The 13,521-nt window shown below is 36.5% G+C and overlaps 1 protein-coding gene across 6 annotated transcripts in view; it reads left to right on the plus strand.

Annotated features, from left to right (window-relative positions):
* UBR3 (ubiquitin protein ligase E3 component n-recognin 3) overlaps window positions 1-13,521 on the plus strand; it is a 209,680-nt gene that overhangs the window by 53,354 nt on the left and 142,805 nt on the right. For all 6 annotated transcript variants that reach the window (XM_088829999.1, XM_088830004.1, XM_088830007.1 and 3 more), the window contains exons 5-6: window positions 305-354; window positions 13,319-13,385. In XM_088829999.1, the coding sequence (XP_088686125.1) occupies window positions 305-354; window positions 13,319-13,385 (117 nt within the window). The remainder of the gene's footprint in view (window positions 1-304; window positions 355-13,318; window positions 13,386-13,521) is intronic.

The following is a 13,521-nucleotide window of genomic DNA, read 5'->3' on the forward strand; positions in this document are numbered from 1 at the left end:
TAGCCCAAAACTTTAGTAGTTTAATATTTTAGTAAACCATGGTTTAAAAAGAAAAGAAAGCAATCCTCTGAAACATTATTTGTGATTATTAAATCTGGGTTTTCACTAGAGGTTTCCTATTGAAATATAAACTGATTGGGCCCAGATTTATTAAAGATGAATGTTGAATTCTGCTAAGATAACTGTTAGAATGAGTTGTCTTAACAAAAGTTTAGCTTTTGATATTGTTATGTTTTAAAATAATTTTAAGGTCAAAGCAATATATAACAGTTATGAAGGGCAACTTTTTTTCTCCTTTCCAAAGGTTTTGCAAGTGCAGCAGGAACATTGGGACAACTAGATTCTTCAGATGAGGTGAGTTAACATTTGAAACATTTAAAAAGTAGAATTTAAAAGTTTTAGAACTACATCGGGGAAGGCAATGGCACCCCACTCCAGTACTCTTGCCTGGAAAATCCCATGGACGGAGGAGCCTGGTAGGCTGTAGTCAGTGGGGTTGCTAAGAGTCGGAAACGACTGAGCGACTTCACTTTCACTTTTCACTTTCATGCATTGGAGAAGGAAATGGCAACCCACTCTAGTGTTCTTGCCTGGAGAATCCCAGGGACAGCGGAGCCTGGTGGGCTGCCGTCTGTGGGGTCGCAGAGTCGGACACGACTGAAGCAACTTAGCAGCAGCAGCAGAACTACCATACAAATTTGTGGATATTTTGTAGTTGAAATTCTTCATTTTGTAGACATGGACACTGAAGCCCAGAGTGGAATAACTTAGTCAAGGTCATGGAATTACTTAGTGACAGGACGAGGAACTCAACTAGATTTTTACTTCTTATTTGTAAATTCATTTCTCTTTTCATAGTTTAGAAATGAGAGCTAGAAAGGCATAGATATTTCTCCTATGAAAATATCCCCAGATTTATCCAAGTGGTGGTCATATATACAATGAAATTATTTTTTAAAAAATTAGCTAAGTCTAGAATAATTTGCTGGAAGAATATGAAATGTGTGTCTCTTGGCTGGAGTATAAAATCTCTCATGGGAAACAGATTTATGACCTATAAATAGAAATCTCATAGCCACAGGGGTCTTGGGCAGTTCCTGCAGAGTCCTGCCACAACTTATGTGGCTTCTATAAAATGGGCACAGTCCAGGCTCCTAGCGTCAGTTTGAGAGGATTAATCCCTTGATTGCCAATAAACAAGAAGCTGGATCCTTGCAAAGCCACGTTGTCTGTGAGAGCTCTGTTAGATAATTGGTGTGACTGAATACCACGTAGGCAACCTGAAAACTAAGCTTCATAAGAGACTTGATGTTTAGAATTGATCCTAGATATCATGGAGTTTAAAGGTGGTACATTAATGACTAGCATGAATAAGGACAGCACTGTCCACTCCCTTTATCTGCCAGAGTCAGCATCTTCTTGCTCTGTGGCCTCCTCCGCTGCCTCCACCTCATTTCACTACATCAGAAATGGCCGTCATGGTGCTCATTCACAGAATACCCGTGATTGAAAGCTCCCTGCCTTTCCCCAGGGAGATTGAGAACCTGTAATGTTCAGAGACAGTGGGGTCCAGCTTGTCAGCACTGTGGCCCATGGATAACACTGACACTTGTGACTGTCCTGATAATGGAAGAAAAGACATTCTTTTCTCCCTCAGGGAGAACTGCTGTGTAGGCCCACACCTTATTCAGAATCACTACACATTCCTTTATTTTTCCTCTGAGCTCCAGAACCAGTGGTACAAATGGTTTATTAAAATTAAACACAGGACATGAAATGAGATTAAGAGAATACATAAGTCAGCACAGTGACTGGATCCCCGTTCCTTGGCTGGTTGAGGGAGCTTCGGAAAAAAGAAACAAAAAATTAACTAAGTCTAGAATAATTTGCTAGAAGAATATGAATGTGCTTCTCTTCTAATCTCATAATAAAGTTATATCTTATATCTCAAGAGTTTTTAAAAAAAAGCAAAGTACTGAGAAATAGACTGTCAGTTTGAAATGTCAATTTTTATAGTTTATTAATAATATTTCTAATAAATTACATATAGCATTCCTGTAATTTGTTAGTATACAATTTATAAGGAAAAATTCCTTTTTGAACTATGTTTGTTTATAATCTTGGTTTTTATAAAACTTAAATTTCATATTTTTATTGATTTATACATTTAATGTTGGACATTTTAAAAACTAAATTGTTCTTAAGCATTTACATTTTTTCCTTTGAAAAAACCCATTTTGATGTGATAATGTTGTATGAACTAAGCCAGATATCCTTTTGAAAGCGTGATTTCTTTTATGGATATGTTACAATTGATCTGATGCTTTATAATTTAAAGTTTGTAGTAGCATATTTCCCCTGTAAGAAGGCTCCCACAAAATGTATCATTTTGTGGAATCTCATTTAATTAACAATTAACAGGAACTTGTTAATTTTTAGCAAATTGGATAGCCAGTTTAGTATACTACTTTTGAATAGCCAGTGGTGACTTTAATTGTACATAAGTACATTGTAGCAACATCATATTTTATGGTAGGGTGCTGGAAGGAGATCTTTCTGTGTGAGTGTGCGCCCAGGGTTGGGGGGGTGCTTTTGAATTTCTTCTAGAAGTAACTTTGTGAGGGATATCAGAGGATTTGAAGTAGGGCCTTTCTTTGTTCATTACCATTGCTTTACTCTGTTCTTCTTTAGGTCCTCTCTGTGTTCCTTCTGTTCATTTCTCTTGGATTCTTTGTTTCAGCAACTTCTATGTGTAATATAATTTATATAATCATTTACTCCTTAATTATGATTATGTTTCAGTAAATACTTGTTGATGGTGACAACTTCAAAATACTTGATTTCAATTTGCATTCTCATGACATGCTATTTTTGTGATAGTGGCTGAGACCACCTAGAGTTTGTGAAATATTCGTAATGTTTATATTTAAAGGCGGTAAGATTGTTTTGATCTTTAAATTGTATTTTATAATTAAACTTTTAGTTTATTTATAAGTACTTTTTAACTAGCAATAAAACCTATTACCCAGCAGCCCCACTACTGGGCATATACCCCGAGAAAACCATAATTCAGAAAGACACATGCACCTCAATATTCATAGCAGTGCTATTTACAGTTGCCAGGATATGGAAACGACCTAGAGGCCCATCGACTGATCAGTGGATAAAGAAGTTGTGGTACATGTGTACAATGGAATATTTCTTAGCCATAAAAAGGGGTGAAATGTGAGTCAGTTGAACTGAGGGGATTGAACATAGAGCCTGTTATACAAAGTGGAGTAAGTCAGAAAGAGAAAAAACAAATATAGTATATTAACACATATATGGAATTTAGAAAAGTGGTACTGATGATCCTGTTTGCAGGGCAGGAATAGAGATGCAGACATAGAGAGTGGACTTGTGGACACAGTAGGGGAAGGAGAGGGTGGGATGCATTGAGAGAGTAGCATTGACGTATATACACTACCATTTAGTAAAGTAGATAACTAGTGGGAAGCTGTGGTATAACACAGGGAGCCCAGCCTGGTGCTCTGTGATGACCTCGAGGGGTGGCATGGGAGTGGGGTCGGAGGAGAGCTCAAGAGGAAGGGCGTATGTGTATATACACTTACAGCTGATTCACTTTGTATGGCAGAAAACAGCACAACATTGTAAAACAGTTAACCTCCAATTTAAAAAAAAAGTACTTTTTATACTTTATGTATTTATCATATTCTTTAGTTGGGATGAAAATGGGGTCATTTGGACATCTGAAAACTTAAGAGTTTGAAATAGAGTTGTTCAGCTGGATGTAAGTTGAAGGGATACTCACTTTGTTTTTTCTTTAAAAGGAACTTGAGGTTTTGGTAGGCAGATCTGAGTTTGAATATTGCCTCATAGTATCACAGTGCTTTCTGCTAGGTTTTAAGCTTCTTAATATGAATTTTCTTGTGAAAAAATGGTGATTATTCTAGTGTTAGGACTAAAGGGAATAGCATATGTATTACCTCTCATGAACCAGATACAAATTAGGCTCTTGATAAATGTTTTTTGTCCTAGTGCTTTGTATGTAGAAGGGATTCAAATATTGAAATTTTCAGCTACCATGGGTCATACGATAGACATTTTTGCTTGTCTTTCCAGAGAAAATAAGTTTATTAAAGCATGGATTAAGAGTAATGAAGTTTATCTTTAAAATTTTAAATTGAAAGTTTACTCATATTATACATTGTAGTTGTCTTACCAGTATTCTGAAATATGAATAAGCTACAGTTTATCAAGTCATTTTTATAATTTCCAATTTTTTATTATAAGATACAGTGCTTGTATTTCTTTTTGAGCAGTTAACTAAGATATGGAATTGCTTGACTACAGGGTGAAAAGTGAAAGTGTTAGTCGTTCAGTTGTGTCTGACTCTTGGGACTCCATGGACTGAAGCCTACCAGGCTCCTCTCTCTGTGGGATTTTCCGGGCAAGAATACTGGAGTGGGTAGCCATTCCTTTCTCCAGGGATCTTCCTGACCTGGGGATCAAACCTGGGTCTCTTCTGTCTCCTGCATTGGGAGGCAGATTTTTACCACTAGTGGCATCTGGAAAGCCCCAGACTATAGGGTAGGCATATCTTAAATTTTATGAGATTGTATTTTTCTGTTTAAAAAAGGCACACACACATATTTAAGATGACAAGTATGGAAAAGTACAAAGATAAGACCATTACCCAAGGCCAGTTATAGAAGGGTTTTAGTGATAGGAAATTTTCTATTTTAAGATTACGATCATAATTTTTTTAGTCAAAAATTTCGTATATGTTTTATTGACTTACATACTAACAAAGTAAAATCTTGAGCTAGAAATAGAAAAGGTGTGTAATAAAACAAAAATGAGAATCAGAAGGAGGCAATTTGAAGGTTTAAAAAATTATGAATTGTAGAGCATTCCTCTTGCCTAACTTTCTTATAGATGAGGAAGCTGAATTTCAAATAATTAACTGATCCGCTCGACAGGTGAATTCCATCGCATTAGTAGTAGAGTTGCAAATGGGTGCTAGGTCTCCTCTCTGCTGGTCTAGAGTTTTTATGTAAGGTAGGTAAACCCAACCGTTCTTATTATTTCTATGCAGCAAATTTGTCCTAAACTTTGTTGCTTACAATTACCATTTTTTGTTTTGTTAACAATTTTATGACTCAAAAATTTGGGTATGGCGGCTGGGCAGTTCTCACTTCGGTTGTCTCATGAGATTCCTGTTATTTGTTGGCTGAGAATCTGCAGTCATTTGAAGGGTCAGCTGAATTAGAGATATAGGATGCTTGGACAGGGCTACCAGTTGATGCTGGCTGTGCACAGGGAGCTCAGCCTGCATGTGGCTTCTCCAACATGGTGGTCTCAAGTTGTTGGACTTCTCATATAGTTGTGGCTTTTCCCAATGTGAGTAACTCAAGAGCAGCAGCTGTGGAGCCTTTTCTGTGTTAGCCTTGGAATTTTACATACTATCACTTCCACTGCATTCTGTTCCTTATGAGTTGCTAAGTGGGTTCAATGCAGAAGGAGGCAAATTCCACCTCTCAGAAGGTAGGGATGGCAAAGAATTTATAAACATGTTTCAAAATTTCCACAACCAGGATGTGAAAGTTGTCATTTTTTTCCTGGATTCTCTTGGTAGCCTAGAAATGACTGGTGGTTATAGCCAAATACAATACAGTAATTGATTATGTATTTTCCTATCTATTTAAGTAGTACTTGTCTGTTGGGGAAAACGCTAACATGATAATCAAATACCACTTTAGCCAGAAATGGAAACTGTAGGGTTTTAAAGAAGATCAAAGTTTTCCTTAGTATAATAGTTATATTATTATATCTCAAGAGAATGAAAGCTTATATTTAAAGTTATAAGAGAGTTTTAAAAGAATTGATCTTCACCTTGGTAGAATGAAAAGGGACATATTAAAATTTTACTAAGATTCATTGCAGCTTAAGGAACAGAATATAGTTTTGAATTTGATTAAAACAGAAACTAAAATTATCATAACTTTTCAGCTAATCTCTCCTTGGGGTCTCTATTGTGCTTTTATTTCTTAATGAGAAACATTATTTTATTAGGACCAGTGATTTGGATGGAAAAAGCTTCCTTTTGTGCCTAGTTAATCATAAATAAGAAGTAAGTTAATTGAGTTTTAATGTGATGTATTTAGAGGGATAATATAAGAATTTCCACCCTCTTTCTTAAAAACTTTATTGTAGTATATTGCTTTACAATTTTATTTTATTTTCTGCCATACAGCAAAGTGAGTCAGCCACGTGTATATGTGTATCCCCTCTTTTGGGGATTTACTTCCCATTTAAGGCACCACAGAGCATTAAGTAGAGTTCCCTGTGCTGTATAACGTGTGTTCAGTTGCTCAGTCATGTCCAACTCTTTGCAACCCCATGGAATGCAGCTTTCCAGGCTTTTGGAAATTTCCAGGACATGGAATTCTCCAGGCAAGAGTACTGGAGTGAACTGCCATTTTCTACTCCAGGGGATCTTCCCGACCTAGGGATCAAATCCATGTCTCTTGCATTGTAGGCAGATTCTTTATCTATTGTGCCACCTGCGAAGCCTAATGATGTTTGAACAAACTGATTGAAAAACTATTTTAAATTTGTATTATAGTTCTTTTCAAAGCATTTTTACATATATAAATGATGAAAATGCAAGCGGTAGTTAAATAAAGGATGGAATAAATAAAGGAGAAAGTAGATGAAAGGGTAAGGAGATGGAAAAGGTTAATAGAAATGTGCCAGAATTGATGTTTTTTAACTGTGGTGTTGGAGAAGACTCTTGAGAGTCCCTTGGACCAGTGAGATCCAACCAGTCCATCCTAAAGGAAATCAGTCCTGAGTATTCATTGGAAGAACAGATACTGAAGCTGAAGCTCCAATACTTTGGCCACCTGATGCGAAGAGCTGACTCATTAGAAAAGACCCTGATGCTGTGAATGATTGAAGGCAGGAGGAGAAGGGGACAACAGAGGATGAGATGGTTGGATGGCATCACCGACTCTATGGACATGAGTTTGAGCAAGCTCCAGGAGTTGGTGATGGATAGGGAAGCCAGGTGTGCTGCAGTTCATGGGGTCACAGAGTCAGACATGACTGACTGAACTGAACTGAGATACAGATGTTCTTGAACAAATATCTGTTTTATGCCATTTAAAAATTTCATTAAAGCTTTTAAAGCCATATTGCATTTTATTTTGCAGCTGTAGTCACAAATTATATGTTTGCTTTTAGCATTTATATTTGAAGTTTAGTGAAGAGCTGAATATGGCTTAAGGATTGTAATTTCTACACCCTTGCTCTACAGGCCCATAGGGTTATTGAACAAACCCCTTTTGTGATTTCATTCTTATAATTTAGCAAAGTATATGAAAAGGGAGACAGGATGAGAAGAGGGCAATGATATCTCAAAAACTGCTGTAGAGAGGGAGTTATAACAATTAAGAAAATGTTGTAAGTTAGAATTGGAAGAGATCCTAGGTGTAGTCTAATTCTGCCAGTTTGAAAAATGAAGAAACAAGTTTGAAACTCTTTAACAGCAGCAAGATTTTACCTGTTTAAAGTTTTACTTGAATGAGCATACTACTGTCTACTTAATTTTATTCATACAAGTTGTGTTAGATATTTGTCTCTGCTGTCCCTAGAGTAACAGAACATTATGTACTCAGCAGGGCTATTTATACACATGACATTCTTCATACTACTACTTCTTACTGTGTGTTTTTTTTGTGTGTGTGTGTGTAGCTAATATGTAATAAGAGTTGAAAATGTTCTTTGTGTTGAATGAAGCCGAAATAAAATAGAAACACATTTTAACTTTATGAAGTACTTTAAAATGTGAATTTTTTGTTTAGATTTGTTTAGTCATCATATAATTCAGTTCAAAAGAAAATTATCTCCAGTATTATATGTACATGGGAGTAATAGAGAGTTTCTTAGAGAAAATAGGACTGTTTAAATCAAGATAACTTTTCAAGGAAAGATTATTTTCACTGTGACTGTTACCATAAGCAGTATCCATTTATCTATGTGTATTGACTAGATCATTAATCTTTGTGACTTTGATACATTCAGCTGTTAATACAAATTAAATAAATAAACACATTTTTTCCCATGTATAACCATAAAATTTGAATGTCCATTGTGGAAAAATTGACAAATAGAAAAAAGAAAACATTTACCTCCAGCTGTGCTCTTCAGAGAGTACCACTATTTATTAATTTGTTTGTTTGCCTCTAGTCGTCTGTATTTCATACTCTTACATAAGACAAATAATCACTTAACAAAATAAGTTACTATGTAAATGTGCTCTCAATATTCTTGCTTTTATTCTAGAAAGAATCCAGTGAAGAGTTAAAACTAATTTGATCAAAACTTGTAGCAAAAGCAGGATTATTGCAGTTGAAAGCTAAAGTGACTTTGCATAAATGAATAGTTAAAAGAAAAATATGACTTTACTTTTAGAGGTACAAGGTTTGATTTTAATTAGTTATAAATTACATTAATGGTAAAAGATAGAGTGGGGAATCACAGAAATTTTGGTGAGGAGGCCTTGGATAATTAAGATATTTCTTTGCCAGTTTACTGTTTGATTTTATGACATTCCTCACAAATGATAAGCCTCTCCATAAACACTTACAGTGTCTGAGAGCTGACCTAGCTTATGAGACAACTCGTTCCTTTGTTTGATAGCTCTAATTATTAGGAATCTCTTCTCAATACTGTGTTAAATATTATAATTTTCCCACCTTTCTTCTTGTTTTTCCCTATGGAAACATTTTAATTTTACTTCCCTTAGACACCCCTTTAACTTTTTAGCTTTAGTTGTACGGTATTCTCTGCTGTTCATAGCTCTTTCACCTCTTCATTCCCTTTTAAAATTATGATCTGATTTTGGTACAGAGTCACAAGGACAGCTTATCATGAAGCATCTTATGGCTTCATTTAGGCCTAAGGTTTTTGTTAGCATTTTAACAGCAGTGCTAAACTGTGGCAGGAGCTCCAGTGGTCAAATGAAATACTCCGGTCCCTTGCTCACTTACCCCTTCAGATTTACAGCTGACAGGTTTGAGAGCTCCCTCTCTGCTTTGTATTTGTAAAACTGATTTAAAGCAAACAGTCTCCTGTTACAGTGGCTTACATAAATGTTTTCATTGTATTCTAGTTTCTCAAGATCTCCTTTGGATTTTATTTTTATAATCTGCTATGTTAATTGTTTATTTTAGCCTTGTGTATTTTGTATTAACATTGAGTATTGTTTTAACCAACTGTGAACTTAACTTGACTTCTTTTTATGGAGCTCATATTTTTCCATCTGTCCAGTAAATCCATCAAAGAAAGAAAGGTTGATTTGGGTTGAAAAAGCACCTGTAAATTTTGCAGGCTAGGAGTTTGCATCTGTTTTCTGGGGAGGTGGAGGGGGCAAGATGGGGTAAGGGTCTTTTGTGATATTGAACATAGATATTAAACTCAGCTAGGAAGGCAGTCTACCTGTGCCTGAAGCACACGTGGCAGTGTTGTCTGCTTCTCTGCTCAGGAACCTGGTCAACATTTTGAACGTGTTTCTGAGCTGTATGGATGCTGCCTCAGTTGAGGTTGTTTAATGCCTCTCTTGTTCACTGGACCCATTATTTCCCCCCAGGTTTCTACACTGTTTTTTCGTGGATAAAAGGGGAAGAACTCTAACTCTCCATCTTGAGTTTGGGGTGGGGTCTTGTTGTCATGATAACTAAATTGTTTTTATCTTCCTTAATGCCTGAGTATCCCACTACTGGAAGTTATTTCTGTTTGTTGAAACTTTTGTTCCTTCTTGGTGTTTGCCTGGTGGTCCAATAGTTAAGACTCCATGCTTCCACAGCAGGGGCGGGTATTCCATTGCTGGTTGGTGAACTAAGATCCTATATGCTGCGAGGTGCGGCCAAAAAAAAATAGAACTTGAAATAGATAACACACTAATCCATTATCTTGAGTAGATTGTTGTAGTTAGGATTGGAAATCATAATTAGTATTAAAAACATTCATTCAGTTCAGTTTAGTTCCGTCGCTCAGTCGTGTCCGACTCTTTGCGACCTCATGAATCACAGCACGCTAGTCCTCCCTGTCCATCACCAACTCCCAGAGTTCACTCAAACTCATGTCCATTGAGTCAGTGATGCCATCCAGCCATCTCATTCTCTGTTGTCCCCTTCCCCTCCCGCCCCCAATCCCTCCCAGCATCAGAGTCTTTTCCAGTGAGTCAACTCGTCGCATGAGGTGGCCAAAGTATTGGAGTTTCAGCTTTAGCATCAGTCCTAATGAACACCCAGTATTGATCTATAATTCATTGACATCATTGAATAAATAGAAAATTAATATTAGCAAAAAGATGATGAAATTACCTATTACTCTATCACTTAGAGGTGACTTACTCTAATCATATATATTCTAACTGATTTTATGTATGGTATATTTTAGAGGCTCCATGCTATATATGCTATTCTGTAACCTGCTTTTCTTACTAATGGTAGTTTTAAACATCTGTAACAAAGAGTATATTTTAACATATTTTATTTGTGAGTGGTATCACTGCTTAAATGGTTTCATACTCCATATGCTATCTTTCATAGCATGCTTTTTTTTTCTATATATAGTAATAATTTTTGAACATTTACCTGGTCATAATAAATATGGAACTCTAGTGTTGTTTTTCTTTAAAGAGCATATTTGTGCTATAATTTATTTCCCTTATTCCCTGCTCTGCTGTTGAAAACCAAAGTTGTTTTTCTTTGCCACTGTAAATAACATTGTGATGAGTGTTACGCAGATAGTCCCTATTCACTTGTCTGATTATTTCTTTAAGGTAAATTCTTAGAACTGGAATTTCTGCTCCAGTGATAGATATACTTTAACGACTTTCCATATGTGTATTGACAAATTGCCATTCAGGAAAATTGTTCTGTTATATACTCTCTCAAGAGTAGTACAAGACTGCCCACTTGTTTAAATGGATGTAGACTCCCTTCCTAGCTGAGTTTGATATCTATGATGATGTCAGGCTAATCTTTGTTTCTAGACTTTTGTCTTTGTGCCTTCTTGGAATGACTTTCCTCTCCCTCCGTTCCGTTCCGTTCCGTTCTGTCGCTCAGTCGTGACCGACTCTTTGCGACCCCGTGGACTGTAGCCTACCAGGCTTCTCCGTCCATGGGATTCTCCAGGCAAGAATACTGGAGTGGGTTACCGTTTCCTTCTCCAGGGGCTAGCTTGACTAATTTTACTTGTCCTTTAAAGTGTAAGTTTGGGAAATTTTTAAAACTTTGTATTGTCATGGTCATTGCTTGACCAAGGATACACTTTTCATAGGAAGTTTTTATTTGAAATTATGAAATAATCCTAACGTGGAATATAATATTAAATTTTTTTTTGTCTTTTTCTCCGGCCAGGAGAACAGTTTCATAAATGACTATTAGCTAAAATTTCAAATTTTAAACTCTTCTGGGTTTTGTGGCATGGTTACATTCGTATATCTGTCTTTTATGGCTCCAGATTTCATATGGCTGAGTTTCTCTTTGGACAGGGTGAGGGCGGCAAAGGAAGAGGGAGTGTAGTTTGACTGTCATTATAGCTGCCAAGTAGATGACCATAGAGGCCTGGCATTGGTGGGGGTTAACAGAGGGCATATTGAAGTGCTTAGTGAATGCTGAATGACTGAGTGTGAGGTATCTTTGGGAACCCCCAGACTGGTCCTGAGGGCTGATGCTGGACTTGTCAGAAACTTGCAGTTAAGTCTTGGTATGTAGGCCAAGAATACTACACCAGTGGGTTGAGCCACAGCATAAAGCTGAGGCTTTTCTGCTTTGGAGGTTTGATTTAATTGAGAAAGTGTCTGGGAATTTGTACCATGGTTCTGTCCTGCCATCAGCGTAATTGGTTAGCACAACAGACAGTATGCCAAAATACTACCACACATGTTTTTATAATACCAGTTGGCTCATACATGTTTGGAAAATAGGAAAAAGATGTCAGTATAACATGAAAGTTTTGGATTCCTATGCAATCCCTGGGATTATGGGTACAGTCATGTCCTTTTTCTGGAGAGAAGCACACCCTCATCTGCGAAGGGAGCAGGAACCTTTTCAGCACCATTTGAAGAAAATTAGAACTGAGCACCTGCACCCATGGCTTCCCGCTTTAGAGGCACGTTCCTAGCTCCCCTGTAGGTTTCACTACTAAGCAGGCTGCTTCCTTTGCTCCTCTTCCCTTTATGTTGTCTCAGCCAGCTAGCTTCCCACTCTGTTGTGGTGGTATGCTGTTAACATCCCGTGAGACACGGTCAAACCACTCCACGATGTTTGCCTGGGCATCCAAATGATCTCCCCAGGTACCAATTATTGCTTTTGTTATTTCTTTGGTTATACACTTTCTTGGTTACAGAATAGGTTGTGAATGGTCTGTCCCTATCTCTTCTATTCCCCATAAACCTTGTTATTTTTAATGTGAGGTATTTTTTTCAGGAATGGATATATCACATGTGAGCAGAAATACACATATTTTCTTGTTGGATTTTTTTCCAAGTAAAAGTGAAGTCATTCAGTCGTGTCCGACTCTTTGTGACCCCATGGACTGTAGCCCACCAGGCTCCTCAGTCCATGGAATTTTCCAGGCAAGAGTACTGGAATGGGTTGCCATTTCCTTCTCCAGGGATCTTCCCGACCCAGGGATTGAACCCCGATCTCCGCGTTGCAGACAGATGCTTTACCGTCTGAGCCACATAATAATTTGTTTTTATTAATATTTTTTTGACCATCAGCTCCAGCTTCTAACATACTGTGCTTATTTTTCAGAACTTGATCTCTTGAACTCGTTTGTATTAGACTCTTCAAAACTTTTCCTCTATTCATTGTTTTAACCCCCTTCCCCTTCTCCTTTTACTTCCTATGCTAATCTTTTCCCTCCTCTCCTTTAGCTTCTTTGTGCATTTAATATTTTGTTTATAATCTTAGGGAGATTTTTATTTTGGGATTTTGGGGCATTTGAGAGTCTTTCATTAGAGGCACAGATTAAGTTTAAGAACTCTTACATTTTAATCCTAAGAATTTTCATGATATATATATATATATATATTATAATGCTGATTTTCAATTAAAAGTTACCAGTATTAAAATATATTTTATTATAGCAAATACATAAGAGTAAAATTATTGATTAATAATATGTAAGCACACCTATATTTTATATTTAATATAATTTATAAGCATATTTAAATTTATATAAAATATATAAATTTACGACTAGGACTACAGATAATGATAATTTTGTTTTTCTCCAGGAGGATCAGGATGGGAGTCAAGGTCTGGGCAAGAGAAAGAGGGTCAAACTAAGCAGTAACACCAAAGGTATTTATATATATATATATTTTTTTTTTTTTCTTGTGTTAAAAAATGCTTAATTACTAAGAGCACTTGGTTGGCTGGCCATTAAAGCTGTTTGAAGAGTTATGTTATTAGATGTGTTCAATAAGGAAAAAGTGTT

Source organism: Moschus berezovskii, chromosome 2 (genome assembly GCF_049115385.1).
Source record: "Moschus berezovskii isolate FMDL1 chromosome 2, NW_MosBer_1.0, whole genome shotgun sequence".
In the NCBI taxonomy this organism is placed as follows: Eukaryota; Metazoa; Chordata; class Mammalia; order Artiodactyla; family Moschidae; genus Moschus; species Moschus berezovskii.